Source organism: Strix aluco, chromosome 25, assembly GCF_031877795.1.
Source record: "Strix aluco isolate bStrAlu1 chromosome 25, bStrAlu1.hap1, whole genome shotgun sequence".
NCBI classification, from domain to species: Eukaryota; Metazoa; Chordata; class Aves; order Strigiformes; family Strigidae; genus Strix; species Strix aluco.
In genome coordinates, this window is record NC_133955.1 from 1,859,762 (window position 1) to 1,886,147 (window position 26,386).

At 49.5% G+C, this 26,386-nt stretch overlaps 1 protein-coding gene across 1 annotated transcript in view; it reads left to right on the forward strand.

The window, feature by feature from the left end:
• The window catches only part of LGR6 (leucine rich repeat containing G protein-coupled receptor 6), a 147,140-nt gene that overhangs the window by 49,129 nt on the left and 71,625 nt on the right, over window positions 1-26,386 (forward strand). Inside the window, exons 2-4 of the mRNA XM_074850117.1 lie at window positions 3,104-3,175; window positions 13,773-13,844; window positions 25,709-25,780. Of these exons, the coding sequence (XP_074706218.1) occupies window positions 3,104-3,175; window positions 13,773-13,844; window positions 25,709-25,780 (216 nt within the window). The remainder of the gene's footprint in view (window positions 1-3,103; window positions 3,176-13,772; window positions 13,845-25,708; window positions 25,781-26,386) is intronic.

The window sequence follows — 26,386 nt, forward strand, 5'->3', positions numbered from 1 at the left end:
TGTCCAGAAGTGGTGTCCAGAGGAGCTGATGTGTGGCCTATATGGGATCTCACACTGGAGAGTTAACAGTAAAGCCGAGTTATTGGCACCATGTTTGCCTTGCTGGTCATTACCTAGCAGACCACTACCAGGGTTTGCACTATGGGCCTCCCCTTTCCAGTATTGTGAGTGTAGATGTGCTGTGCTTGAGTCCTGTAGGACTACAAACCACCAGAGCATCCAAACACTCAAAACATCAGTGAGTTTTAAATAAAATGACCCAAAATATCCCCCATGCAATAACCTTGGAAATCAGGGCTGGGTTTTTCTTCACTGCCCCAAGAGATGGTGGGAGAGAGACCCTTCCCTCAGACCTGTCTGTGGCCAGGCCAAGGGTGTAAGAGGGTGAGAGAGAGGGGAGCAGGGCATTTAAAGAAAAACCATGTGAGGTGGAGCCCTGAGGCTGTCAGAGTGGTGGGATAATGGTATTTCTCCATTGCCTTTTGGAAGATTTCTTCAGAAACCAGTATATTTTGTTCCTCTTCAGGTTATGGATCAAGGGGGAGGAAAGAAGGGGTCAAAACATCTTTGACCTGCCCATTACTGCTGTGCTGCTGGGTAGGACAGATGCTGAGGGTCTGTGCATGCCTGCAACCCCTGCCCACCCAGGGGTGCAGGACAGGCGGCTGTCCTCATCACGCCTGGGAAAGGGCTGGGCACCCAAAATGCAGTTCAATGAGGTTTGACAAGTGTGTCCTGCAGCAAACAAGTATTCCCTACACTGCCAGCAGAAGGCAAATTAAGGAATATGCCTCGGAGTTTCAAGGAGATCTTGGAAGTTTTAGAGTTGTGTTTTGTTTCATAGCCTTTCATTTTACGTTATTTTTCGTTATTTTTACATTGTTTCACAACATGTCAAAACATCAGGCTAATTCATTGCAACATAAACAGGAGACACTTTGATGTAGGAAAAAAAAGATGTTTTAATGGGTGCTAAGTAGCAACTGCCCTTAGGGATTTAAAAATAAAAATAGAAGCGGCACAAAATAACATTTTAACCCTTCTATTGTATCCTGGGATCATCCAAATATAGAATGTAGCATTGCACACAGAACAATGCAGACAATAACTTTATTTTTGCATTCATTCTCGAAACAGAATTTTGAACTCCTATAGGTCTTTCGTAGATTTTTCCAGCACTTCTTTGGAGAGAAGAAAGTTATAAAGAAAAAAAAACAAACTTTGCCAGGAGTATCTTCAAATAAGTCTGATGAAACTGCACAGTTTTGTCACAGGACACATCTCCAGAGGAATTGTAAAGGCAGGCTTCAGACCCTCCCTAGTTGTAACCCTGTCTCCACCAATGCCAAATAGATCTGGTCAGAAAGTGGATGGTTTTTGTGGAAAATGGTGCAAAATGAAGAAGCTTACACCTCCAAACTTTTTAAGCCTCTTTACTAGCAGAACTCGGGCATTTTCTCACTGAAGAATACAAAGGAATTTCAGTACTTTTTTCAATAAACCTGCTTTCCACTGAAGTGATTTCCTACCCAGAGCCCAAAGCCAGCCTGTGATGCTCCAGGGCATCTGATATATGACCTGAGGTCTCAAGCCGTGGGTCTGCAGCATCTCAGTTAAAATGACAGTGTGCTGTGCAGATGGCAGCCAGCTCGGAGAGGTCCCTCTTGTATGGCTGGATTGTGCTGAGAGAATTTTCTCCTTCATGTTTCAGTCCTTGTCCTTGGCACAAGCCTCCTTCCTCCATGCATTTGTCCAACGCCAAGATAGATTCCCACTGACATTTGGTGGGGGGGACATATCGTTCCTTAGGCTCACAAGTCTGTGAGATTTACAGCAGGAAAGAGTAAAGTAAAATGGCTTTATTTTTATGTTGTGCCCTCTTATTCTCACATTATGAGACACCCATCTGCCCTGCCATTTATTCTAAGCTGTCCAAAGGAGCCAAGCACTGTCCTGTCTATAGACAATGAACAAAAATCATCCCTTCTGCCTCACAGGAGTCTACCCAGTGCCTCAGATGACATTCGTCTTGGATTGCTTTGCTTGGTAGGGAATTATGTCCCATCAATTCCCACTGGTTTTAGCCACAATAGCTTTTAATTCAGCCTCGTCTTTCCTCATAGTTGTAAAAATTAAGGCTCACTTGCAGTCACCTGGACACAGCTTGCTCTAGACTTGAGTAGCAAGTACAGTTTTCTTCATGTGCAGCTGCTTGTGAGGGCAGGGTTGCAGCTATCAAGTATCAGACATCCTGAAGAGCCTCAGAGCCCAGAAGCATCCTTGTTTTTTCCAACTACCAACTTGTCTAATGCACCATTTGCTGCAGACTTTGCTAGATCATCCCAAGGCAATGACCGCTCTGCAGTGGGTGGCTCAGTGGCTCTGTAATGTGCTAAGGGCTTCAGACTCAGCACACCCCTCGGACCCATTGGGTCACAGCACAGTCTCCTCTGGGAGGGTCTGTCAGACCCGAAGCAGATACGAGGTGAGCCTTTAGCTGGAGATGGCAAAGACTGAGACAAGCACAATCAGATCCCTCTCACCCCTAAACTCAGAGTTTGTCAACCACAGAGGGTTTGTCCTTCATTCCTGGTGTTGTTCTCTAGTTTTCCCAGTTTAGAGCAGACCTGTCCAATAGGATGTAGCCAATCTTCCATGGCTTGCTCTTTCCTCAAAAGCAGCTGTCACAGATATGCACTGCAAAAGCTCCCTGTTGTGTCTGGCATGACCAGTGGTCACAGGAAGATACTTTTGGGCCCAAGGAGATACTGTCCTACTCCAGAGTCACTGGGCTTCCTGTTCACTCTCCAAAAATTGTAAGACACTAATACTGCTTGTGCTGTTAGGAAATGTCCTAACTTGCTCTAAAACTTGGAGAAGCTCAGGCACACCCCCCTGAGGGGACAAGTGTCTCTCTAGTTACTCCTCTCCATCGTTCTGCAGGCAGAGCCTGGGCTGTGATAAGGTGCTAATGCTGAAATGTTTTTTTCAGGGGCTTCTTATATTCCCTCTTAGCAGAGAGGAGGGACAGAGCCTGGCATTGGGGTTTATTCTGTGCAAACCACAGTGTGACTGACCAGAGACTGTCTTTCTTCTCCGCTAGAGATCTGAGCATGAACAACATCAGCCGGCTGCAGCCCAGCACTCTCCGTCACCTTCGCTTCCTGGAGGAGCTGTAAGTACGGAGATGCCCCACTGGGCTGAGCATGGTCGGGGTGGTGGAGGGACACTGGGGAGGGTACCTGTGGCTCTGGTAGCAACCCCCAGTGTTGTCTCTGTGGCTACAGGCTGAGATGGAAGGAGGCTGCACAGTGGGAGAGGGTTTATTTGCTACTCTAGCTCAGGGGTTTGACTGAGGTCATTATATTTAGGCTGAGAGGGTGCATGTGCCAAAAGTCAAAATAAAGGGGGACCCGATCCTTGATGCAAAAATCAACACTGTACCCCAGAGCAGGCCCAGCAAACTGGGAGCTTCATTCACCCTTCTGCATACAGGGTCCCCCTCACAGCCTCCTGCAGTCCAGAGACACATTAACTCCCAGGCACTTTGCAGTTCAGATGGCAATGAGCCTGCGCAATTGAAGTCAAAAAAATTTGCCCCAGAGGCTGTGGAGGACCAATGTGTACTGCGGTCTGAGCAGGCACGGTCAGACACAGCAGCAATCACAATCCTTGGGGATCAGCATGTGGCTGTGTGTCAGTGAAGGAGTGGCCCCACCTCTGAAACTGTGAAAATTAACCACCAGCATTAGAAACCACTGGAATCCCTTGGGAGTCCCAAAAAATGGGAGCCTAGCGGGCAGAATATTGAGGCTGGCCATTTCTGCACGGGTAAATTGCACCTGTATGGTCTTATTCCACTTGACCATGAGAAATACCTCCAGGTGTTATTCACATGCTGTTGCTCCTGTCAACACAATAGCTTCTGTTTGAAAACACAGTTTCTTCAAAACGCTATTATTACATCACATGAGATACTAATATTAATGTTGCATTTGATGTATATGTTGTAAATTTGCTGTATATATATAACACTTGCTACAGCTTAATCTGTCTAAATGAAACAATTTGACTTTACTGAATCAGTTCTTGCAGCCACCGTTATACACGACATCGACATTTCAAAAATGGGATTTTCTAAAATGTCAGAATTTCCTACAGAATAGGTGTTTGCACTACCCTGAAAGGAGGCATTTTCATCTCCCAGATGTGCTGGCCCACATATTCTGCAGTGGAGCGACCCTGAATCATCAGCATCCAGTACTGCAGTAATGCCAGTGAAGTGCACAGATTGTGGTGCTGACCTCCTAACACCTTATGACACGAGCTCTGCGCTGTGAGACGCTGTGCGTGCTCAGGCACCGCTGCCATGAGCAGAAAGTCCCGTCTGTGCATTTAGAAAAGAGTTTGCAGATGAGTGTACATCCTTATGTGGACACACATATGCAGAGATGAGCTTACTTCTCTGAACATTCGGTCTTGACTAAAGAGACCAGACCAGATACCAATGTTTATTATTCCCATAACAGATCAAATCTCATAATTATCAAGTTTTTAATTTCAAATGGTCTTGCAACGCATCTTCATCTGCCTGTAGTTTCTATTCATTAGACTTGTAAGGACACCAGCTACCCAAACTTCCCTCCCCCTTAGGCACTTACAGACTGAACAGGAGTAATTTTTTATCCTTCTTTAGCTCCGGAGCTCAAGCTACCCACAGAAGGTGGGTTTTTCAAGACCTTGCATCCATCTTGCAACCTTTCTCTTTCCATTTTGTCAACCTCTGTGTTGAAGTGTGGACACCCATAGCGCTGACTGGGGGTAGTACAGCTTTTCACATACAGAGACCATACTCTGTTGTATACAATTAACAGTTGTCTTGCTGCAAGCAATCGTGTCCTGATTACATGTCATGTACAAACAGAACAGTCTCAACGAGCGATGAATAAATATTCATAGGCTCCAAAAGAGCCGGCTTCCCACAGCCAAAAATAATTACAAATGAAACAGATGAAGAGGAAAAATTTAAACAGGAAAATCTGAAAAATAATTGGAAGTTGTTAGAGAACATTTCACTAGAGGTTCAAAATGCCACAAGTCCTCATTTGGAAAGCAAAGGTATTTTGACTAGGAAAAAAGCATCACAGTTAGGAGAAGAAATGGAAACTACATCACCCTCTGTGCCAGGAGGTGCACAAGAATCAAGCAAACAAATCCTGCCTGTTTATACATGCTCAATAGAAATTTGTTCAGGTTTCACAGCTCAAATCTCTGCAGATTTCATCTACCCCAAACTTATTCCTTTGGGTCTACTGGGGTGACATGTAGCACATGAGACCAAACCTTCTGCCTACTTCCCCATGGAAGAACTGCCCATGCTGGGTCATGCGAAGTGAGTGAAGACCAAAAAACCCTTCTGAGCAATGAGGGACAATTCAGGTATCTCAGTGTTAGTGACTCCTGGGGAGGAGGAAGACCTGCCTGCCTGCCTGCCCTCCAGGCAGACAATGAAGAGGACCCTGCTGCAGCCCATCCTTGCTGCAAGTGCCTGTCTTCGGTTAGATGGAAACCTTTCAATAGGTTTCTCATTTCCAGGGATTTTGGGTGGCCTTACAGCCCCAGACTGCCTCATACACTATTATGTTCCCTGTTACATCCTTGATAAACTGGGTGAGTAACAGGGTGAGCAACTGAAGACAAAACTTGCAAAATTCAATTCAAGGTGAACTAAAACTTATGTTCTGGGGCTTTGGTCAATCCAAAAAAAGTTCTAACCTGAAAGAGGAAAGTTTGTTTCATTTTCAGGTTACTTCTTAACCTTCACTCTTTTACTTTGGGTCAAACTTGAAAAGAAAATTATATTTCAAGTATTTGCTTTATTGCAAAGATGTTTATAAAAGATGCTTGAACATTCTGAAAAAAATCACAGGTTCCTCAGCCAGGAATATTTGCCAAATTCAACACAGAATTTCAAATCTTCTTTTCAGTTCCCCTGGAAACTTATATTTTAGAGATATTTTTACCTTGGTCTAATGACCAGAAACATCCCAGAAACTCCTGACACCCCTGGCCCTTGAACACATGTGAATGTGATCTGTAACCCTCATCTTCTTTGACAGTCAGAGAAAGTCCATGTTCCTCTGCCTCCTCCACAAGCAACTCATAGTTCTGCTCTCCTGCTCTGCTGCTGCCAATCTCCTCTCTTAGATCCTGTCCCAGTAGCCCAGGGTCACAGCAGCTTGGAGGAGACCTAGTGTTTCACACCTTTTATGATTCCTCCTCTTTCTGTGCCTCTATTTTAGCACCTTCTCAGGCTCTTCATGAATGTGAAGTTTCATGAAAGTCAGAGACCAGCTGGACTCAAAGCTCAGCTTGTGCATGGAGCTGGGGTTCAACCAAGGAACAGGAATAATGGGAAGGGGAAAGAAAGCTGCAAAAATTAGTAGATGAAGCCCAAGTGTCCCATGGACACTGAGGACAAATGTGCCTTGTTGTACATCCTTCAGGCTGGTGTGGAGCACTGTGAATCTGCTGGATCCACCTGAGCCCTGAGTACGTTAGTCCTCTGCAGTCACCCATGCCGGATGGGGGCATACAAGGAACAAGTGAGAGCAGAGTGGCATGTGAGGGTCTTGAGGACAGTGGAGCAATCACCCAAGCCACATCATGATGTCCATACAGGCTCTGTCCCACACGACATTTCTGCATTGGCTCTAGTCCCCTCTGGAGACCAAAGGACCACGTCCCACGAGGGATTGGAGGCAACACTCTGGGTAGGGCGCAGATGAGGGCACCAGCACTGCTCCAGCTTAAACTGCTCGCTCACTGTGTGGTCTTGGTAAAGTGATTTTCCCTGCCAGTGCCTCTATTTACCCATCCATTCAGCAAAGAGAACGGGCCTCTCAGGTGTGCCGGGACCTGTTAGTCATTAGTTTTTACTGCGAGCTGCTCAGGAAGGTGTTGCGGATGCAATTAGCACTCACGCTCAGAGGCTGCCAGGAGACCAGATTCTCCAGTCTCAGCTAGCTTTGAAGAGGCAACACCGCTGAGGACTCCTCTCCGATGGCTCTCCATCAGCCTGCGCTCTCCTCTGTCACCACCAGCCTCCAGCTCCAGTGAGGAAACAAAGCAGAGACAGGGGAGGCTGTGCCGTGAACAGGCACGGTCCCAGCCCCGGCACTCACCCATCCTTCCCTCCAAAGAAAACCTCCAATGATAGAGGTGTTTAGACCTGGGCCTCACACAGACAGGGAGCAGCCCGGAGTTTAGTGTGTCTCCTCTTTGTTTCTTTTTTTTCTTCTTCTTTACTTTCTTTCTCTCTTTTTGGCAGCAGGAAGATTGTTTAAAGTTGCTAATAAATTCCAGTTAATGAAGCCTGAAAAGCCAGAGCTGGGAGCCAAGAGAAACAAGAGCAATCAGTACAGAAGGAATAGAAAGAGGATCTTGAAAGCCAGCCTGGGAATAATAACATGTTGAAATGTGTTTGCCGGCAAGGGCTTTGTTACCGTGCTTTGAATCCAAACAGGAGCACTTGGTGCCAAGAAGAGAAACTGCAGCCAAAGGCAGGTGTTCATTGCCATTCACCTCTTGCTTCAGGGCACAGCGGCAAGATCAGACCCCTTCCCAGCCACTGGCTCTTTCACCTGCCTCTTCTCAGGCCCCGAGGGCAGAGGGACTCACCATCACGGGGAGTGCCATGCCTCTGCATCGATGCAGGCACAGGACCCACACTGTGGCCTCCCCTTGCAGGCTGTTCCCTTCCCCAGGCAGCTCGTGCAACTCAAGGGACCGGAGGCCAAGAAACAGCACAAAAGCAAAATGAAATAAAATGCAGGCATTTATGCTGAGAATGTGAACACAGCAGCCCTCTTCTTAAACCCTGCACCAGGGGAGAAACCCCCTTCTCACTCCTTTTCCCATGCAGGTGCAAGGACCAGTGGAGCCATCACGGGTTACGGAGCACAACACTGCTGCACTCCTGGTGTTGGAGCACCGGCCATTACCCACATCAGCTCCCAGACATCTGAAACATCCATCTTTGGGGGTATTGTCCAGCACAGGGTGTCACTCCAAGGCAATCTTATTCTTGTAAGAGGCAACACTGCAGTAATACTGGTTTTGGGGCACGAGTCCTTCTTGAGAGTGGGTGCTGACATTTCTGGGCAATGTTCAAGTGTGCTGGCACAGTGATGAAAATCCTTGCCTGGAGCAGTGCAGTAACATGTCTGGAGTAGGGTACTCCTAGGAGAGCAGTTTTGGTGGTTTTCGATGACATAGCAGGCTGCAGAGGTCTCTGGTAGAGAGACAAATGCTTGCAGGGCCATGATCTTGCCTTGCCATGCTGAGATTTGGAGGCAGCATCACTTCTTCCTTGGTAGCCACCTTGCCTGACAAAGCTCTCCATTTCCAGATGGCTGTAGGTGAGGAGCAGCTTCTCTGAATGCTTGGACACCATGGTTCCCTCAGGATGCTGCCTAGCTCCTGTATCTGAGAAGGCATCAAGATGCAACTTGTTAACGAGGGGACTAGCCCTCATTCATCCAGGATTTTCAGTCCTCATGGTGACACTGGTCCTTGGCAGAGGACGACACTGGTCATCAATTCAGTGGGTGGGCAAAAGCACAGAGAGGGTTAAAGGATCATTCATCTGATGAAGCCTTCCAAACGTCATCCCTGTGCAATCTGGCATGGCGTAGAGGCAGACATTGGCTAAGGTGCAGGTGGACACAGGAGAGAAGGGTTTCTAAGGCGTTCTCCATCATACACATTGAAAAATGAAGCCAAGTAATTGCAGGGACCCAAGACAAATTCAAAATATTGTGAAAATTTAGAGATTTCACTTCTTTCTCTGCTCCATTTAGGCTAGGGATAGTGTTCAGCAATTGAAAAATCCTTACAAGTGAGGATAGTTGGCCCCAATTTTCCTGAAAACTGCCTTCCAAATGTCTAAGTCTGTTCTGGGGTACCCCAAGTCAGGCACCCAGAGTAAAGTCAATAGTCAAAACTGCTCTGAAGGTTTGGAGGGAACAAATCTCCCCTGGACACCTTGACAGTTTTTCATGTAAATGGATGGAGTGAAGTCATTCAGTGTCCTGTATTGGGTTGTTCATTAAGAGGTTGTGTCTTATTAAATCTTACTTGGCAAATGAATCCAAACTAGCTTGCATATGAACATTCATGTGGGTTGAAAACTGGCTTGAGGACCATAAACAAAAGAAACGAATGCCATCAATCTATCGAGTTGGAACAGGCATTCGGTGGGGGTATGGAGAGCAGAGTTAGAAACAGGCATGCATAGTCTCCTCCTCAAGGATGGAGTAAGGCAGTAAAGACCACGTTAGAGACACCTCCAGGTGATACCAGACCAGGACCAGCTGCAGATTCCTGTGTGGAAAGGGAGAGTCCACGCCTGGCTCTTTCCTCAAATGTACCATGTTTTCACTTGCATGGCTTAATTGGCTTCATTCCTGTTTTGCACCAGCACGAGAACAAACTCAAGCATAACACAAAGCCCTTGGTCCCCTCTCCAGGGGTTGGCACAGTCTTGGCATGATGACACTGTTTAGACAGGAGCACAGAGAGTTTATCTGGGCACAGATTCTGCCTTGACAGTGTTAGTGCTTGAGAAATGAACCAGAGCAGGAGATCAAAGCAGGAGGCTGACACGCTCAATAAAGATCTGGCAAGGGGGAAATTCTCTGGGATATGGACACACATGTTTGTCCTGTCCTGCCAATGGGCAATGTTCCTGCCTCCTAATGTGAATGATAAGAGCATCATAGTGTTGCCTGAGCACATGACATGAGCTATCATGCCCAACAAACAGCCTTTGGGCGTGCCATGGAAGTTGTAGCATGACCAAGAAGCCCAAGATACAGGAGGGGGTGGGAGCCTGTGGTAACTGAACTGCAGCAACCATGAGGTGGTAAACCATGAGTTTGTTCCAACTTGGACTGTATTGGGAATGCAGATCAAAGCCTGGAGGAATGTTCCCAGAAATCACGGGAGTGGGGAAGTGGGGGGGAGCAGAATTTAAAATCCAATGAACACGTGAGCTTTCCAAAGCAAGCCAGCCAACTTCAGCTCCCACACTCCCCTTCCACCTGTCCCTTCTCTCCCTCTTCCATCTGTCACTTTAAATTCAGAGCTTTTCCTTTCTGCCAACCTTATCTCACAACCTAAGCTCCAGAATGGCAGGGCATACAGCTGAATCAAGTCTGTCTGTCCTAAAAAGAGACCTGAGCAGGCCTGAAGTAGAGCTTGTGTGCTCCGGACCAGACTTTCACCCCTGCAGGAGCAGCTCCTCTTCCCCCCATGTGCTTAGGGCACAAGGGAATGCCACCTCTCCGTCCTTCTTAGTGGGGTTATTTCCTTCAGCCTTCTCCACAGAAGGAGCAAATTAAGAGCTGTCTCAGGGGAAGTCACACTGGCAGCATCACTTCAAATGTTATTGTTCCCTTTTAAATAGAAAGGAAGGAACTATTTTGGTGGATTTCCTGTGGGATCTGGCTTCTGGTGATATATTCAATGGATGTCTGTCTGCCAGGCTGGGAGATTTCTGGAGAGTTTGAGAGGGGTAGAAGGAACCAAGCACCAATGAGATTTACCATGGACAGAGGAAGGGTCACACACAGGGAGTCTTTTGTGTCTTGGATCTCTTACATGAACAGGAGTTACAACATGGAAGCAGGCATCTCTTCCCAGTGGCCACTCGTCCTGCTGGACAGAACACCCCAAGAGACCCACCCATTCCTGACCTACTCTCAGAGAGCTGGGGCAGCTGTGCTCCCTTGCCTGGGACACCTGGCTACCACTCAGCTTCATGAGGCTCCTGTCCTGGGCAGTATAGCAAACCTCCAAAGTCCACTCCTCCAGACCCTGTGTGCATGTCCTGGACATGTACCCCTCTGGGAAAGTGAAACCTCAGACTGTGTGCATGAACCCAGACATCTCCCACCTCCCAGTCTCTGCACACATACAAGTAAGCAGAGGCCATCTTGGACTTAACAGCACTGGCAGCTGCCTTGGGAGGTGGATTGAGTGAAGTGGTTGTGGCTGGTGCCTCCCTTTGTGCCTGCTCCTTGGCTCAACATGGAACTCTACACCTTGGGGAGAGGATCTGGGCTGCCCTGGCAGTGGAGAAGAGGTAAAGGGAGAGAGAGAACAGCTAGAGGCCAGAGGCGAGCCAGTGACACGGCATAGTCTCCGGGTGACAGGGCCAAGGACAGAAGCAGCAGCAACAGGGTCACATGGCTGACATCCCTGGGGCTGGGGGTGCTTTGTGCCTCTAAATTCACCCAGAGGTGGTGCCCAGTGAAACCAGGGCATGTCCCACAGAGTTTGTTTTTTCCTTCATGTGCTGTTTTGCCCATGGTGCTCAAATGCCACAAGCTGGCTCAGCACATGTCCCACCAGAACATGGGGCTCCCTGCCACCCTGCTCTGAGGCCAGGAGCCCTATCCTGGGCTCCATCCAAGCTCCACACTCCTCTCCTGCAAATCCTGGAGGTCCCAATCCATTTAGAGACGTGGCAAACATTCAAACACACCCATGAAAGTGAACATACAGGTCTGCCAGAAAACAAGAGGCACATTTAACCGTGAATACATGTAGACTGCTGCCAGCGAAGGCATGGGGGCAGACAGGGGCTCCAGGGAGGTGAGGACAGACAGTCCCCCACAGAGCAAGCACAGCCTGGTAGGACGGATGCTGGGAGCAGGCTGAGGATGCCACGCAGGAACACCTCCCCTCCAGGCGAGCACTCCAGTCTCCTGGACAACACTCCCTCCCATGTGGAAATCAGCAATCAAAAGGAGCAATTACCCCAAATCACAGCCCCCAAGTGACAAATAGCCCAGCCTGCCAGGCGGCTTGCATACTGCAGAGGCAGGTTACAACCTGCTCACACACATTAAAGAGACGACCCTGTGCTGTTTATGCTGTCGGAGGCCTAATTATGGGAGCAATTTTCTCTAGGTTCCCGAGGGGAGAGACAGGGAGGGAGAGAGCTCGGGCACCCGCACATGCCTGCTCTGCCACCAGTCAGTGTGGATCCCCAAAACAGCTCCGATCCTCTCCATGACCTTTGCAGAGTCCTCACTGCAATACACTCTGCTGCCAGTCTGGATTACACTGCTCATCCTTGACACCTGTCTCCTTTGCAGGCAAAACATCTGAAAAGGAAACTGAGCTTTGCTGATGCTAAATGAATGCAACAAGCTTGCCAGCATCTGTGCCTGACCTCTTGGGCCCAGTTTGGATTTTCTGGGAGAGTGAAGATGAGCCTGGTCATGAATGATGTTCACTATCTCCTTTTGGGAGATGCAATATTCCACTCTAAGTCAAGCAGACAACCACAAGTTTCTTACCCTGTGACTATGGAGAAGTCCAACCTTGATCTCTGTTTGCCCACTTGGGGATCAGAAACTACAGCACAAATGCAGCAATAATTTGGGGTCTTAATCAGGTTGTTGAACCTGTCTTCATGATTTCTGGGTGATGGGCACTGGGACTTAATCCATGTTTGTCCTCATGGGAAAAATAGGAGGAGAAGGAGAAGATTCTCCTTAGGTCAAGCCTAAAGTCAAGAGTCCTGGACTTTACTCCTGGGTCCACCACAGACTCCCACCATGGTGTCTCAGGACGACTGTCCTCGTCAGTGAAAGTAATGGTAACAGTGATGCAGTTTCCAATGTCAGTGAAAAATCCAAATACCTGTTAATGCCCCAGCCTGCTCTAGGACTTGCTAGAATTTGAGTGTTCTGATCATATGATTCTGTACAATGGTGAATCCCACAGGTTTCCTTGGATAAATTCTTTCAGCCAGTTCTGAACATTGTCCCCTGCTCTTTGCTCTGTGTCTCTGATGGTGCAACTTTCCTTTGTGATGCTGCTCTTCACGTTGTCTTCCTCTCCCATCCCTTCACATTCATCTTCTTTCATCAGTCTTCCCAGGTTGCACTGTCCCTATCTTCACCTTCCCTCCTACGCTTTCCTCCAGCCATAACTCATCCAAGCACCACTTCTGACTTTTCTGTCCTGGTTTTGGAAACTACATTCAGATGAGCTGGCTCTACTGTGGCACCTACATGGTACTCCCCATCTCCAGCCCCTTCCCTGGTCTCCCCTCACAGCAGTGATACCAAAATCATGTGCTGAAGGAGCTGGACCTTAGCTGTGACCACACAGGTCAAAGAAGGGCTGGGAATGAGGGACTGGTAGTAAATCAAGTGGCATTGATCAAAGAAGAGCCTGCAGCATGCAGAAACAGGCTGCATGCAGACAAAAGGGACAGAAAAGGGTCCATGATTTAGGGATAATCCTCCCAGGACCATGCATGAGCAGAAATTAGCTCTCCCCCTGCTCCACCCTCACTGCCAGGCATCTGGCATAGAGTGGGGTCTGTAGGTGGGTCAGTGCCCTTGAGCAGAGATTCCTCTCGCAGGCAGCCTGTGCTGTAGTTTCTGTGGAGTGGGGTCTACTGCAGGTATCCAGGGAATGATTTGATCCATGAGCTGTCACTGGATGCTGAAAACACTGGATTCAGGTCTGGCAGGAGTAATAAGCGATAATTTTCTTTGCCTGTTCCCCGAGGTGTAAGAGGGGATGATATGCAAAGGAGCCCAATCGCACGATGATGGCTCAGCTTGCAGGTGTTGCAGTCTCCTCCCCAAAGGGACTGTGGCAAGACACATGAATTGTTAAGCCTCTGCAGACAAGGGACTGTCATTACAAGGATGTTGACACATTACTGGCTCTTCTTTTTGCTGCAGACGCCTCTCTGGAAACCAGATCTCCAGGATCCCAGGGGAAGCTTTCTCTGGCCTCTACAGCCTGAAAATTCTGTAAGTAACTCACTCCCCTCTGCAGTGCCACCACCGCCCCCCCCAGCCCCTCAGCACCGACCATGCACGGGGACTTGCAGCCACCCAGAGGGAGATGCAAAGTTACAAGGCAATGTGGTGTCACTTGTTAAACCCACCTGGCTAACATCCCCTTTGGTGAGTGGGGAGCTGTGTCCCACCCCAAGGACCACCCATCCCCCTGCACTGCTTCCTTCTACTTCTGCTACAGCAAACCGTGAGCAGATCACCTCCAGGGCACAGCCCTCCATGCTGTGTGAAAACACACCACAGGAGAATCTGCAGAGGTTCACATTTTGCATAAAATTCACCAAATTCCCTAACGTGGTTTCCCCCAGACGTGGTGTCCAGACCCCAGACTGGCCCCCACCTGCTCTACTGCAGACTCTTGGGGCTGGGTTAGAGCAACTCGAAGGTCCAGATATCTGCGCTCTGGCAGGAGCTGTGGAAAGCTCCTGGGCTCTGCCCAGCTCAGCCACTTCTTTGCCACCAGCTTGCCCTTGCTGCAAACTTCTGCACGGCCCAGGAGACTTCTGCAAGGTGCTGGAGTGAACTGCCCCTGGGAAGGGTGAGATCCTTGAACAGTCTGACTTCATCCAGAGCCCAGCCTGCCCACAGGGGTGATGGGGACATGTGCAGCTGGATCTGGGAGCACTGCAGCAATCAGGCCATGCCTGGGAACTGTCAGCCCTGGTAAATGAAGGCCTCCTTGTCATCGTGGGCAGGCCACCCACCTCTGCCCACCCACCAGTGGGGAAGGTCTAAGTGACAAAAGCTACCAGCAAGTTCCTCCCCAGAGTATTTTCCTACAGGCCGGGGTGTCTCACTGCTCGTACAGTCACACCGCTTTTTGCATCTGTGTGACAGTCCTGCAGGGTCTGTGCAGGGTATTGAGGTGGGACTCCCCTTCTCCCTTTCATGAAGCATCTTAAAAATCTCCTGCAATAAACATTTGATCCCCAAGGGGATGTTTTGAACTCAGCCACAATGTGAAATTGTTGTAGCTGGTCCAGTTTATACAGAGCAAGCAGGTACAAACCTGCTCCCAGGATTAGAGAGCATAGGGCTGTTTACTACGTCTTCTGAAGAAGTAAAGTATGAATCCTGCCCTAAATCTCAGGGCTTAGAGATTTATCCATCCCCTGCATTAGGCAACAAATCAAAGGAACTGAGGAAAAACCACAGCTCTCCCACCCAATTTCAACAAGAGGAACTTTCTACTCTGGGAACGCAGGATCTTTTAAAGCTGCTTTTGATCAATTTCTATTTGTGTCAGGCCCAGGTAACTACAGATGCAGAGTATGAGAGCAATGCCTCCCCTCCAGAGCCAGCACAGCTCCCTGCAGGTTGCAATAAGGAGAGGCCCATGCTCTCTCTACCCTCCGCCCATGTGCCGACAGGCTCACGGACACCCGCTGTGCTCCACCACAGGTGGGACATGTTCACAAGTGACCCCGTTGTAAGGAGAGGCTTGAAAGATCGGAGCTGGGAAATGGTTGCATGGAGAAGCCAGCTCCTGGCTGTCTTGTGAGAGCTGAAGTTGGTGTCCTCATGCTTCAGGACAACCTGCCTTGCTCTCAGCCAGGCTGTGCCCAGTGACAGAGGGTGGACCTTGGGCTGTCATACCAAACCCTCTGGCTGCAGACATGCCTTAAATTTACTCTAACCCCCTGACCTTTCCCACGGAGGTATGCAGAGGACTAGCACAGCTCCAAGGCCAGGAAAGGAAGGGTTGATGCTCACTGTGAGTGGCCCACCCAGGCCCCGCCATGGGCCTCTTAAAAAAGTTCCTGCTTTCTAAAAGCAAGGGGCTGCCAGCCCTCATTCCACTGGGAGCATTTCACTTTCCAAAGACTGGTGCTTTGCTGGCTTGTTTGCAAGGGTATGTTGGGCTGTCATGTGCTCTTGTTACAAGAGATGCTCTGATTGCTTTCTGTAACTGTGGGCTCCACTGGAGTGAGGTCATTGGCAGATGCAGTTGTGGGTTCCTGCACCCTCCAGAAACAGCAATCATTCACTCTCATCTATTTCTCTGTCACCATGAGAATGATTTCCTCTGCTGAGAAAAGACAGAGAGGAAGCACAAGGTGCTGAAGAAGGCAGGTGAAGGCCACCATGTGTTTCCTTCAGGTTGTGATTCAGGTCCTTCAGGTCACTGCAGCAGTGACCTGGTTGGGGTTGGTGACTCTGCAGCAGCTCAGCAGGATCTGCTTCATCTCCCCAGGGACCAGGGGGAACAACTGTCCTTCCTGGCACTGGTTTGCTGAAGAGTCATGGGCCACTCCACTTTCCTCTGACCTCCTCAGGACAGGAGTGTGAGTGCAGGGTGTCTTCCACAGCAGCACCACAACTTCATTGGAAGCGCAATAAAATCATCAAAAACTCCTGAAGGGAAAGGTGGTATTATTGCCATTTTACTGGCTGGATAAACCGAGGCAGGAACTGAGCTTAGAGGCAGGGTGTCCCTTCCCAGCCCATTGCAGAGCACCTTGCACCTTCCCTCAGAGTTTGGTTGTAGTCAGGTGTGGAGAACAAAGCCTGGAGAGAGACCATGGGGCTCGCTCACCCTGCTCCTTGCACTCTGGGAGTGACCAAAAATCCTCATCCTCTTCCCAAGACATGTCTCAGTTCCCTCTTCCCTTGCTGTGCTTCTCCACCCTGATCCAAGCCTGCTGAGGGCAAGACTCCCCTGTGAGATGGCTGCTCCAAGATCACCATGTGACCTGGCACTTTGAAACTGAGAGGAGCAACTTTAACCCAAAAGACTGTAGGAGGCATTAGGGGCTAATGGGGAACTGCAGTGATTTATAGGATGCTGTCATTATGGATAGAGTGGCTGCTACACAAATATGGCAGGGGGTAACCAGCTGTAAATGGGTGTGAACTGGTGCGCCTCATGTACCATAAAAAAGAGTGCTGGGTAACTGGGGAGCATCAGTTTGGCCGCAGTTGCACCCATATCCTGTGGGGCTGCCGTGAAGCTACACTGTGCAGAGCACTGCGTTTCGAGGTGACACGAGCTGCTCACTGCACTGCTCCCCGTCCAGATCAGATCCTTGCTCCCTTAGGGCCAGTATAACCACTCCCCCAGTCATGTATTTTAATCTCCACCAAAAAACCACAGATCTTGAAGGAGGTATCTGCAGAGGGAATCTGAAGAGCCCATGAGGCAGGAAAGATCAGAGAAATGCTGGGATGTCAGGTATTAAAAGACAGGAACAGAGAGGAAAGTCCTCTCTCCTCGCTTTAGATAGATAGAGGCAAAGCATCGAGTTAATACTTAACCATTCTGACTCTGTTGAGAATCAAGACAGAAGAGGACTGGAGGAGGACAAGTCACCCTTCCAGCTATACACTGAGCTTCCCTGGGGTTGCTGGACTCTGAGAGCCAGCAAAGGCTACGAGACAGGCTGCTGGGCTGGATACCAACCTGCACCCAGATACTAGCTATGGTGCTTCGGCACCTCTTGATGGTGGGGAGGTTATGGCCAGGCCACACTGTCCCATCTGGGACCTGCCCTGCAGGACATGGGGCAGCAGGAGAGCAGCCAGACAACAAGACAGAAGGATGAGGAAATCCCAGATCCTCACCTGTGGGGAAACTAGAACAGAAATTACAGAGGTGATAGAAGAATGTAATTGGGCTAATTTGGTCTAGGAGAGAAAAGGCTCAGGAGGCAGCGTGGGAATGGCAGGCACAGAGATGTGCAGTGTGCTCACACACCACTCCTCAGCAGCGGGGCAGGGCAGGGCTGGGCGTGTTTGAAGTGGCCCCATCTGCCCATGTCCTGCTCCCGCATCTCCTGCGCAAAGCTGGTCCATGGGCAGCACAAATGGCCCAAGTGTCCTGGTGCACACAAGGGGCAAGCCGAGCCTCAGACACTCTGGCAGTCTCAGATCCCTGCTCCACCGGCTCCTGATTTCCCTCTAATCATCCTGTCACACCACCTTGCCATTCTTAAAATCCTTTCCCTCTTCACCTTCCTGGGTGATCTTCTCACTGCCTGCTCGGCATGGACATGGGCCAAGCACAGGGACCATGGAGCACCATGAGCTTCCTCGCTGATGCAGCCAGAGCCTGTTCCTGCAGGGTGCACACTGCAAGGCTGGTGGGACCCCTCTGAGAGAAGCATCACCCACAGAGGGTTGTGTGGCTGCTGTGAATTGTGCCCTGGTTCTCCTTCCACGCTTGTGAAAGGGCTTACACTACACTATGATCAAGCCCATGGGTGCTCTCTGCAGCCCACAGGGATGGGGAAGGTCATCCAGGAGGACAGCTGTCACGCGAGGACCAACACAACTTCTGGGGCTCCTAGGCCTGCATAGGGGTTTGTTTCTGTAGCTGAGGTGTGCTGGGGAGATAAAACACTGGATCCTGCAACTCAGTGAAGTAGAAAAACAAATTGTTTTATTTAAAAACAGTGAGAAGGATCAGGGGTCTGGTGATAAACTAAATGAACAATGAGTCAACTGAGGTTACTTAACCGAAAGGAGAGGTGAATGAGGCTGGACATAAACCTTTAAGGACAAGCAGCTGCTGCAGTAAGGAAGGAAATACATATTTTCCATATCTGAAGGCAGGACTAGCAGGTTTTGGAGCAGATGGCACCAGGGATATTCAGGACAGATTGTGTCTACAGATATGGATGGTCTGTCACAGGCTGGCTGAGGTTTGACAGGTGACAGGCATGGCTGGAGTTGAGAATGGCTGCCCCAAACATGTCCAGTGTCCAGCTGAAGCCTGTAGGTATTCAGGAGCTGAGTCACAGCAGGATCAGAGATCTTACCTCTGGTGACAGGGGTGTCCCCTGAGGATACAGGCTGGGGATCATCATAATTTTCATAATTTGATTTTAATGTGCCAGGGCCTTAGAGCTAATTGCCTGTCCACAAGTAAACTCTCTCATGCATCTTGGGCTGTCAAGGGGCCTGGTGCTTTCCCAGTCTTTCCAGAGGATTAGTTTATGTTTAAAAAAAAGGATGGGAAACACCCTGGGAATTCCTCCACAAACCTGCCTGTGCAGATGGTCCTCTCCTTGCCCTCGGATTGAATCCCAGAGCTACTGGAAGCAGGACCAGATTCTTGGCTCTGCCTCCTCCGTCTGCTTCACTGCACAAAAACCACCTGGAAAGCAGCCATGAAGATAGGCCTGTGCAGAAACCATGCAGGGGTACACCCGGGAAAGCAGGTGTGTGGGACTTGGAAGAGAGCAAGTGAAAAGCCAGGCTGCCCCACTACCAACAAAACATCACGACAAGGGAATATGCTGAGATCTTGGGGAATATGCTGAGATCTTCATGCACCGAGCCTTGAGTCAGCCCCCTGAGATGTGGCCTCCTCAGCTCCCCTCAAATGGGTGCAAACTGACAGTGACAGATGCTCAGCAGCAGTATCTGGTGCTCTGAGGTCTTCTCAGCTGATGGGTACATCCCTTTGAAAAGAGACTTTGCAAGTGCACCTCTCCCAGGGGCTCTGCTCTGCAGCATGGCCAACCCACACCCTCCCCGTGGAGGCTGATGCTCCTGAGTCTGTGCTTCAGTGACAGGATCATTAGAAACCAGCTCCATAGGCTGGTTTGTTTTCTCTGCCAAGGTCCTTCCCTTGCAAAATTAACTCCTTAGTCCATGCTCTCCCAGTCTTGGAGCTTTTCAGAATGGCAGAATATGCTGCTTAATCAAAGTCTCTGGAAGACTGGAAACTTCCCTGTCCTTCCAGACCTCCTTGTGAGCTGCCTGGATGCCACTCACCTCCGAGTGCCCTGGCTGGAGCTCCATCAGCCAGGAAGCATCCATCCCAGCTGGCCATGTGGCTGAGCTTGTGCTGCCATGGCTTCACACCACATCCCACCCCCACACATGTATCCCTCATCAAATGCTCTGCTGTACAAGCAGGATTTCTAGGGCCTCTTACTTTCCTGGCTGAACATGCTGCAGCAACAGCAGTACTTAATACCCAAGAAGGAATCCCACACCAAACTCCACAAGGAAAGACTCCAAGTACAACCACAACCTGAGTCTGCCTCACCCCAAAGTGTGGAGGGCAAAATGCCTGGGTGCATCCTCTTGGCTGCAGACCCTGCACCCGCAGCAGCCAGCTGGGGTGGCCACCCCACTGCTCTGTTCCTCAACAAGCCTCAACCAGTCTGTGAGAGCATGCAGACCCAGCGCTGCCCACAGCCTGCCTGCACAGACAGTGCTGCCCAGAACCTGCCTGTACAAGCATGTTGACCCAGTGCTGCCTGCAGCCACTCCCGCCCACACACTGCCCCGGTGCTGCCCATGGCCGGTCTCCATCGACAGGCGGGCTGGAGTGAGCCTGACAAGAGTGGCCTTGCCTCTGCACATGCTACATTTCCCAGACGGATGGACCCTAACCCAGTGGCCACCCCCACTGGTCCCTCCTTCTCTTCCCCACCTTGAACTGCAATCACAGCATCTCATGTGGTCCAGGACAGGCACTAACTAGCCTGGATTGTGAACACCCATCAAAAAACATCACAAAAAAAGCCATGCTGCCCCAGGATGGCAGGTGTGAAGGTGGCCTGGGACACTTCAGGAATCCCCAGATAGACCCTATGTCTTCCACAACGCCGAGCCTGTGCAGAACAGAAATGGCTTTGAGACAAAGGGAATGGTGTGGCACATCCAAGAGACGCTCCCATGGGGAGGGAAGAGGAACGTGCAAAGGTTGGAATGTCTTTAATCCCCATGCATGGGCTCCAGGCACAGTTGCCTCAAGCAATAACAGCCCTTTGACTGTGCTGGCTGAGTCACTTCAGCCTCCCAAGATGGGGACATTTTATCATGCACAGACCTGTACCTCTGAGGGCTGCAAGTCTGCTGAGACTGTCTTGTGCAAGGATCCTGGTGTGATGGGACCTAATCCCAGCATTTTTCTGGTTGTTTAGACAAGGTGTCTGCCAACAAACAATCCTCTTACTTCTGAAAATGAAACATGACCTCTGAAGGGTTGTGATTTATGCTGTGGATAGAAGGTTGTGTGTCCATGTCTGCCAGTGTCTGCAAGCTCCAGTATGGTGACCCAGACAGTACAAACCCAAGGTGACAGTGCACTATCCAGACCTAGTTTTGAGCACTTGCTGGCCTGAATGGTCTTTGTTTTTCATGTTCGTCCATGTCATCAGCTTGTCCAGAAGACCTAGTCCTGCATTTGATTCTGGCTAATCAACCAGCACAGTCCTGTAGGACTTTATTCATTGTTACAGTTGCTTGAAGACAGAAAATTGCACCCAGCAATTGAGAAACTGCACCAACCAGAGTGGGCATAAGGCTGGATAGGTGGTGAGATTGCTTCATGGGTGAAAGTCAAGCTTTGATTAAAGTTGTCTCCAGGTTGCTATGAAGTAGCACCTTGCAGTTGGAAAGCTAAGGAAGTCCAGGAATTTTGTTTGAATTGGAGCCAGGAGATGTTGAAGAGGCAGGAGCAAAGACAGATGCTGATGGAGAAAGGCTGGGGCCAGTGTGATTGGGGATCCCAGGCTTGCTGTGATCTTGTGGACTGAGGTCCAGGTTCACAGATCATGCCTGTGCCTCAGTTGGTCACCCAAGGGGTACCTAGGATCCTGATGTAGCTCCCTGCACCATCCTCCAAGCACAGACCCTGGAACACAGTTTCCTCTCCTGGTGGAGCATGAATGCAGGGAGGGGACAGGGCATGCCGGAGGCTTTCAGGGACAAGAAGTCAAGAGATGACTGGTTTGCAGGAGATGACAGATTCCCTCTTTGCAATGCTGTTCATATAAGTCATGCAGTGACCCCTTAATGCAGAATGTATCAGCCATCCTTGGAGCTGGTCTGGAGCCCAGGACTCCTGCTATGGCTGCTCTCCTCAGTGAGCATTTGTCCTCCTCCATTTTACACAAGACCAGCATCCCAAGAGAGGAAATGCCACCACTTAGAGAGGGATCCTATGACCCTCTCCCAGCTCTCCAGGTGTACTGCTGTCCTCTGAACACTTTTTCCATCCTCCTTTTGTAGCAGCACCTGAGCACCCCAGTACAGAGCAGCCCCAGGAACCAGATGCCACAGCGAGGAGATGAGCTCCTGCTAGTCTGTAGGGACCTCCATGACATCATCCTCCAAGTTTTGGTACAATTATTTGAGCTCTTGCCAAAATCATGCTATATGTTGTTGTTGAAAGGATCTTTTATGAGAAAAAAAATAGATAAACATTCAAGAATGGTTTAACATGACATGTAAGGATTGACTGCAGTGACCAGGTTGTCCTTATTACCAGACTGTAAGAAAAGCCATCCTGGGACATCCAGTGGTAGATGCAGCATGCCTTTTCCTGCTCAAACCTGAGCTCCCAGTGAGCAGAGCTGGGGCTTTCCTAAGCTTGAGGCTGAGTGAAGAACTTCTTGTTTAAAACCAGGGTAGAAAATTACCTAACCCTGTTTGGCACTATTTTTTGGTCTCTCTGTATCGTGGAGTAATTACATGCCATGAGAAGAAGCACTGCTTCCTGTTCCAGTCCCAGCATCTGAAAACTTCTGTAGCTGCCCTGCTGCTGTGAAAAATGGCACTGTCCAGCACTCCAATCATTTGTCTGCACCAAAATGGCTTCGTTTTGGAACCAGTACATGCTGCTGATTGTCTGGAAAGTCTCTCAGTCTGTGTTACTGGTTGGAGAAGAGACTTGTAATAGAGGGGAGGCAGCAGGATACAGCAGAAGTATGACAATAGGTTTTGCTTTAATATTGACTCCAGATACTTGTATTGATCAACTTGAACACTGAACTCAGATTTCATAGAGCCACTGAGACCCAGTGGGTATCCCACCAAAACCCCAACTGATTTTTGACAAACCTGAATTGTTGTACTTCTTCACTGGGTTGCAGGATCCAGTGTTTTATCTCCCCAGCACACCTCAGCTACAGAAACAAACCCCTATGCAGGCCTAGGAGCCCCAGAAGTTGTGTTGGTCCTCGCGTGACAGCTGTCCTCCTGGATGACCTTCCCCATCCCTGTGGGCTGCAGAGAGCACCCATGGGCTTGATCATAGTGTAGTGTAAGCCCTTTCACAAGCGTGGAAGGAGAACCAGGGCACAATTCACAGCAGCCACACAACCCTCTGTGGGTGATGCTTCTCTCAGAGGGGTCCCACCAGCCTTGCAGTGTGCACCCTGCAGGAACAGGCTCTGGCTGCATCAGCGAGGAAGCTCATGGTGCTCCATGGTCCCTGTGCTTGGCCCGTGTCCATGCCGAGCAGGCAGTGAGAAGATCACCCAGGAAGGTGAAGAGGGGAAGCATTTTAAGAATGGCAAGATGGTGTGACAGGATGATTAGAGGGAAATCAGGAGCCGGTGGAGCAGGGATCTGAGACTGCCAGAGTGTCTGAGGCTCGGCTTGCCCCTTGTGTGCACCGGGACACTTGGGCCATTTGTGCTGCCCATGGACCAGCTTTGCGCAGGAGATGCGGGAGCAGGACATGGGCAGATGGGGCCACTTCAAACACGCCCAGCCCTGCCCTGCCCCGCTGCTGAGGAGTGGTGTGTGAGCACACTGCACATCTCTGTGCCTGCCAGTCCCACGCTGCCTCCTGAGCCTTTTCTCTCCTAGACCAAATTAGCCCAATTACATTCTTCTATCACCTCTGTAATTTCTGTTCTAGTTTCCCCACAGGTGAGGATCTGGGATTTCCTCATCCTTCTGTCTTGTTGTCTGGCTGCTCTCCTGCTGCCCCATGTCCTGCAGGGCAGGTCCCAGATGGGACAGTGTGGCCTGGCCATAACCTCCCCACCATCAAAAGGAGCAGAAGGATCACAGCTGATGTCCTGCTCCTCACAGCCCCATGTAGCCATGCAGGGTCTCTGCACTCTCCCAAGAGCAAGTCTGTCTTGCCTCAGGTCTCCTGGGATCCCCACCAGCCCCAGACAGTTTTGGCAGGGCTGCGTGCACATGCCCTGTTGTATTTGTGCAGCTGTTGGAGCCATCCATGGAGCCTTGGTCTCCCTGCAGCATCCTGCATTTTCCAGCCACTCTCCCACCCTAGCCAATCTCTGCACCCCTCCTCGTATGTAAAAGGTACCTTGTGCAGCCCCATGTTTTCAGCAGAGGTAACAATCTTCCCCTCCCAGCTATCATCTGGGTCCTTAGCAATAATACTGAGTGTCATCTCCAGAATAAATGCTGTGGACCCTTAAACATGTTCTTCATTTGAGAGGTAACCATTTATTAGTTTGAGTATGGCCTCTCTGCTGCCTTTTTGTACCAGTCAAACATATCTTCTCTCCTGCATTACATTCCAGCATTTAACATCTTACTAAAGTAAAGCTAAAGTCATGGTAGGTGGTGTCTACGCTTTCCTCTCCATTCCTCAGCCTTTTACCCTGTACAGAAAAAAAACTAGATTGCTTTGGCACAACTCATTTTTCACTAGCCACTACTGACAGTTGCTTGCTTCCCTGCTTTTTCTTCTGTGTGTATACAAATAATTTAATGGTAAGACACCCTTTTCTTCCAGAAAGTGAAGAGTTATGTGGCCTATAGCTTCCCTTTTTTAGAGACTGTCTCTACAACTGTCTTTTTCCAATTTTCCTTTCATGACAGACCTTTGAATCCTCTGCACTGAAGCTAGCAGTCACAACAGTGAGAAATTTTCTTGTTTGCATCAGTATTTTTTGGGCTGCCCCTCACTACTAAGGCCATGCTCTGCCCCTCACTACTAAGGCCATGCTCTGTCCCTTTGACACTGGCAGTAATTACAACAGCCCCCTAAGTACCATTTCCCTTTTCATGTCATCTCCAACCACTCCTTGAAGGTTTTGGAAATAGAAACCTCAGATATGTAAAACATTCCTGTCATTAGTCACTTTTCCCAGCCCAGCTACCACACTGGGATGTCTCTCTTATCCAGAGGAGTATGTGCCCATGATGTCCCAATTCTGGAAGGAATAAGTAGGTTCAGAACAGAGTGTGATCCAGAGTCAAAAACTTAGACTTTCCAGAGATGATAAAACCAGTAAACTCATATGCATGGTGCTCCAGGAGGTCAGTGAGACAGGATAGCAGCTGACCAGCTCAGAAATACTTCTGCGGTCCAGTTCTGACCCTACTTGAATAGCTAGAGCTGGTCAGACACCCACCCCTGGGGCAGGAGCACTGCCTCCCAGTGCCTCCTTCTCTCCAATCACTTGTGTAGTTACCTCGGTGTCCATGGCCCTTCTCCATGCCCTGTGCTCACTTCAATTTCTGAGACGTCTTCCTGGGTCCTGCCCATTCAGCCCAGCAGCTCCAGTCACCTGCTCTCTCTGAAGCCCTTGTGCTGGTTTGTTTTTTTTCCACAATGCTTCAGTTACTGCTGCAAGTTGTGCCAATGCTGCCAAGCCCCTCAGCAAACAGCTATGGGCTGGCTCCTCATCTATTGTGTTTGCAACTGTCCCACAAGTTGAATAAGAAACCTGCCCACAGGCTAGTTTCCACAGACGCTGCAGAGGTAACCACCAGTGACACACACTGGGAGAAGGATGTCTTACACAAGTGTAAATATGGGATAGCTCAGCTGAAAGCACTGGTATTACTCTGGACTAACAGATGTGTGTCTGCAGTGGAGAGGCCCCTTTATGGTCACATCCTCCCAGTGGATCCCCCACTGTAGCACCCCTGGGACATTCTGCTGGAGGATCCCGGCCAGCCTGGACTGCAGCTCACCTGCGAGCAGCCTGCAAGCTTGCTTAGGAGCCCTGGGTGGCCATCATGGTGCTTTCCAATCCCTCTAGCTTTCCTACAAGAGTCTAGGACAGCTTCAGAAACAAGCAGCAGCATCCTCCATTTTGTGTCAGGCTTTTTTTTTTTTAACAAAGTTTTCTTTTTTCTAATTATAGGATGTTGCAGAACAATCAGCTGAGTCGCATCCCTGCAGAGGCACTGAGAGATCTTCCAAACCTCCAATCTCTGTAAGTCATTAAAAATCAATGCCACGAGCTGCACAGTCCCTTGGGGGCTCTGGGCTTCCCAGCATTTGAGTCATTAGTTCCTTTGTCAAGGATGTTCTGTCCCTTCTTCCTTTTCTTTTCCAATTAAAGCCAAGATTACTGTCACTTAGCATAGAAGGGAGGGAAGGGCAGTTTTCAAGGAAGGAACACTGTCTTGGTAAAGGATGTTGAAATTACAGCTCCGCATGTGTGCATCGTGATGAAAAGGCCACCAGCGCCAATGCATATTTCAAGGAATGCTGGAAAATATCCACCCAGAAGGGGCTCCGTTCTCTCCACTGCCGACCACAGTGGGGAAGGGACCTGCCAGGGAGCACAGAGGACACTCTGGTCTGTCAGCATGTGAGTTGGGCTGTTTTACCCAGATAGAAGGTAGTTATGTCCGGGTAGAACAGTTTTAGTGGTTTACCCATGAGAAGCAGCTGAGGCTTCAATCGTGCTTTTCCTTTAACTACATCCGCAGCAGGTTTATGTTACTGTATTCACTAAAAACCACACATAACTGAAATATTTGCAGTTTTCCTGCGTGGACACACTTGCAATCAGATCCTGGTAGTGCCACTGAAT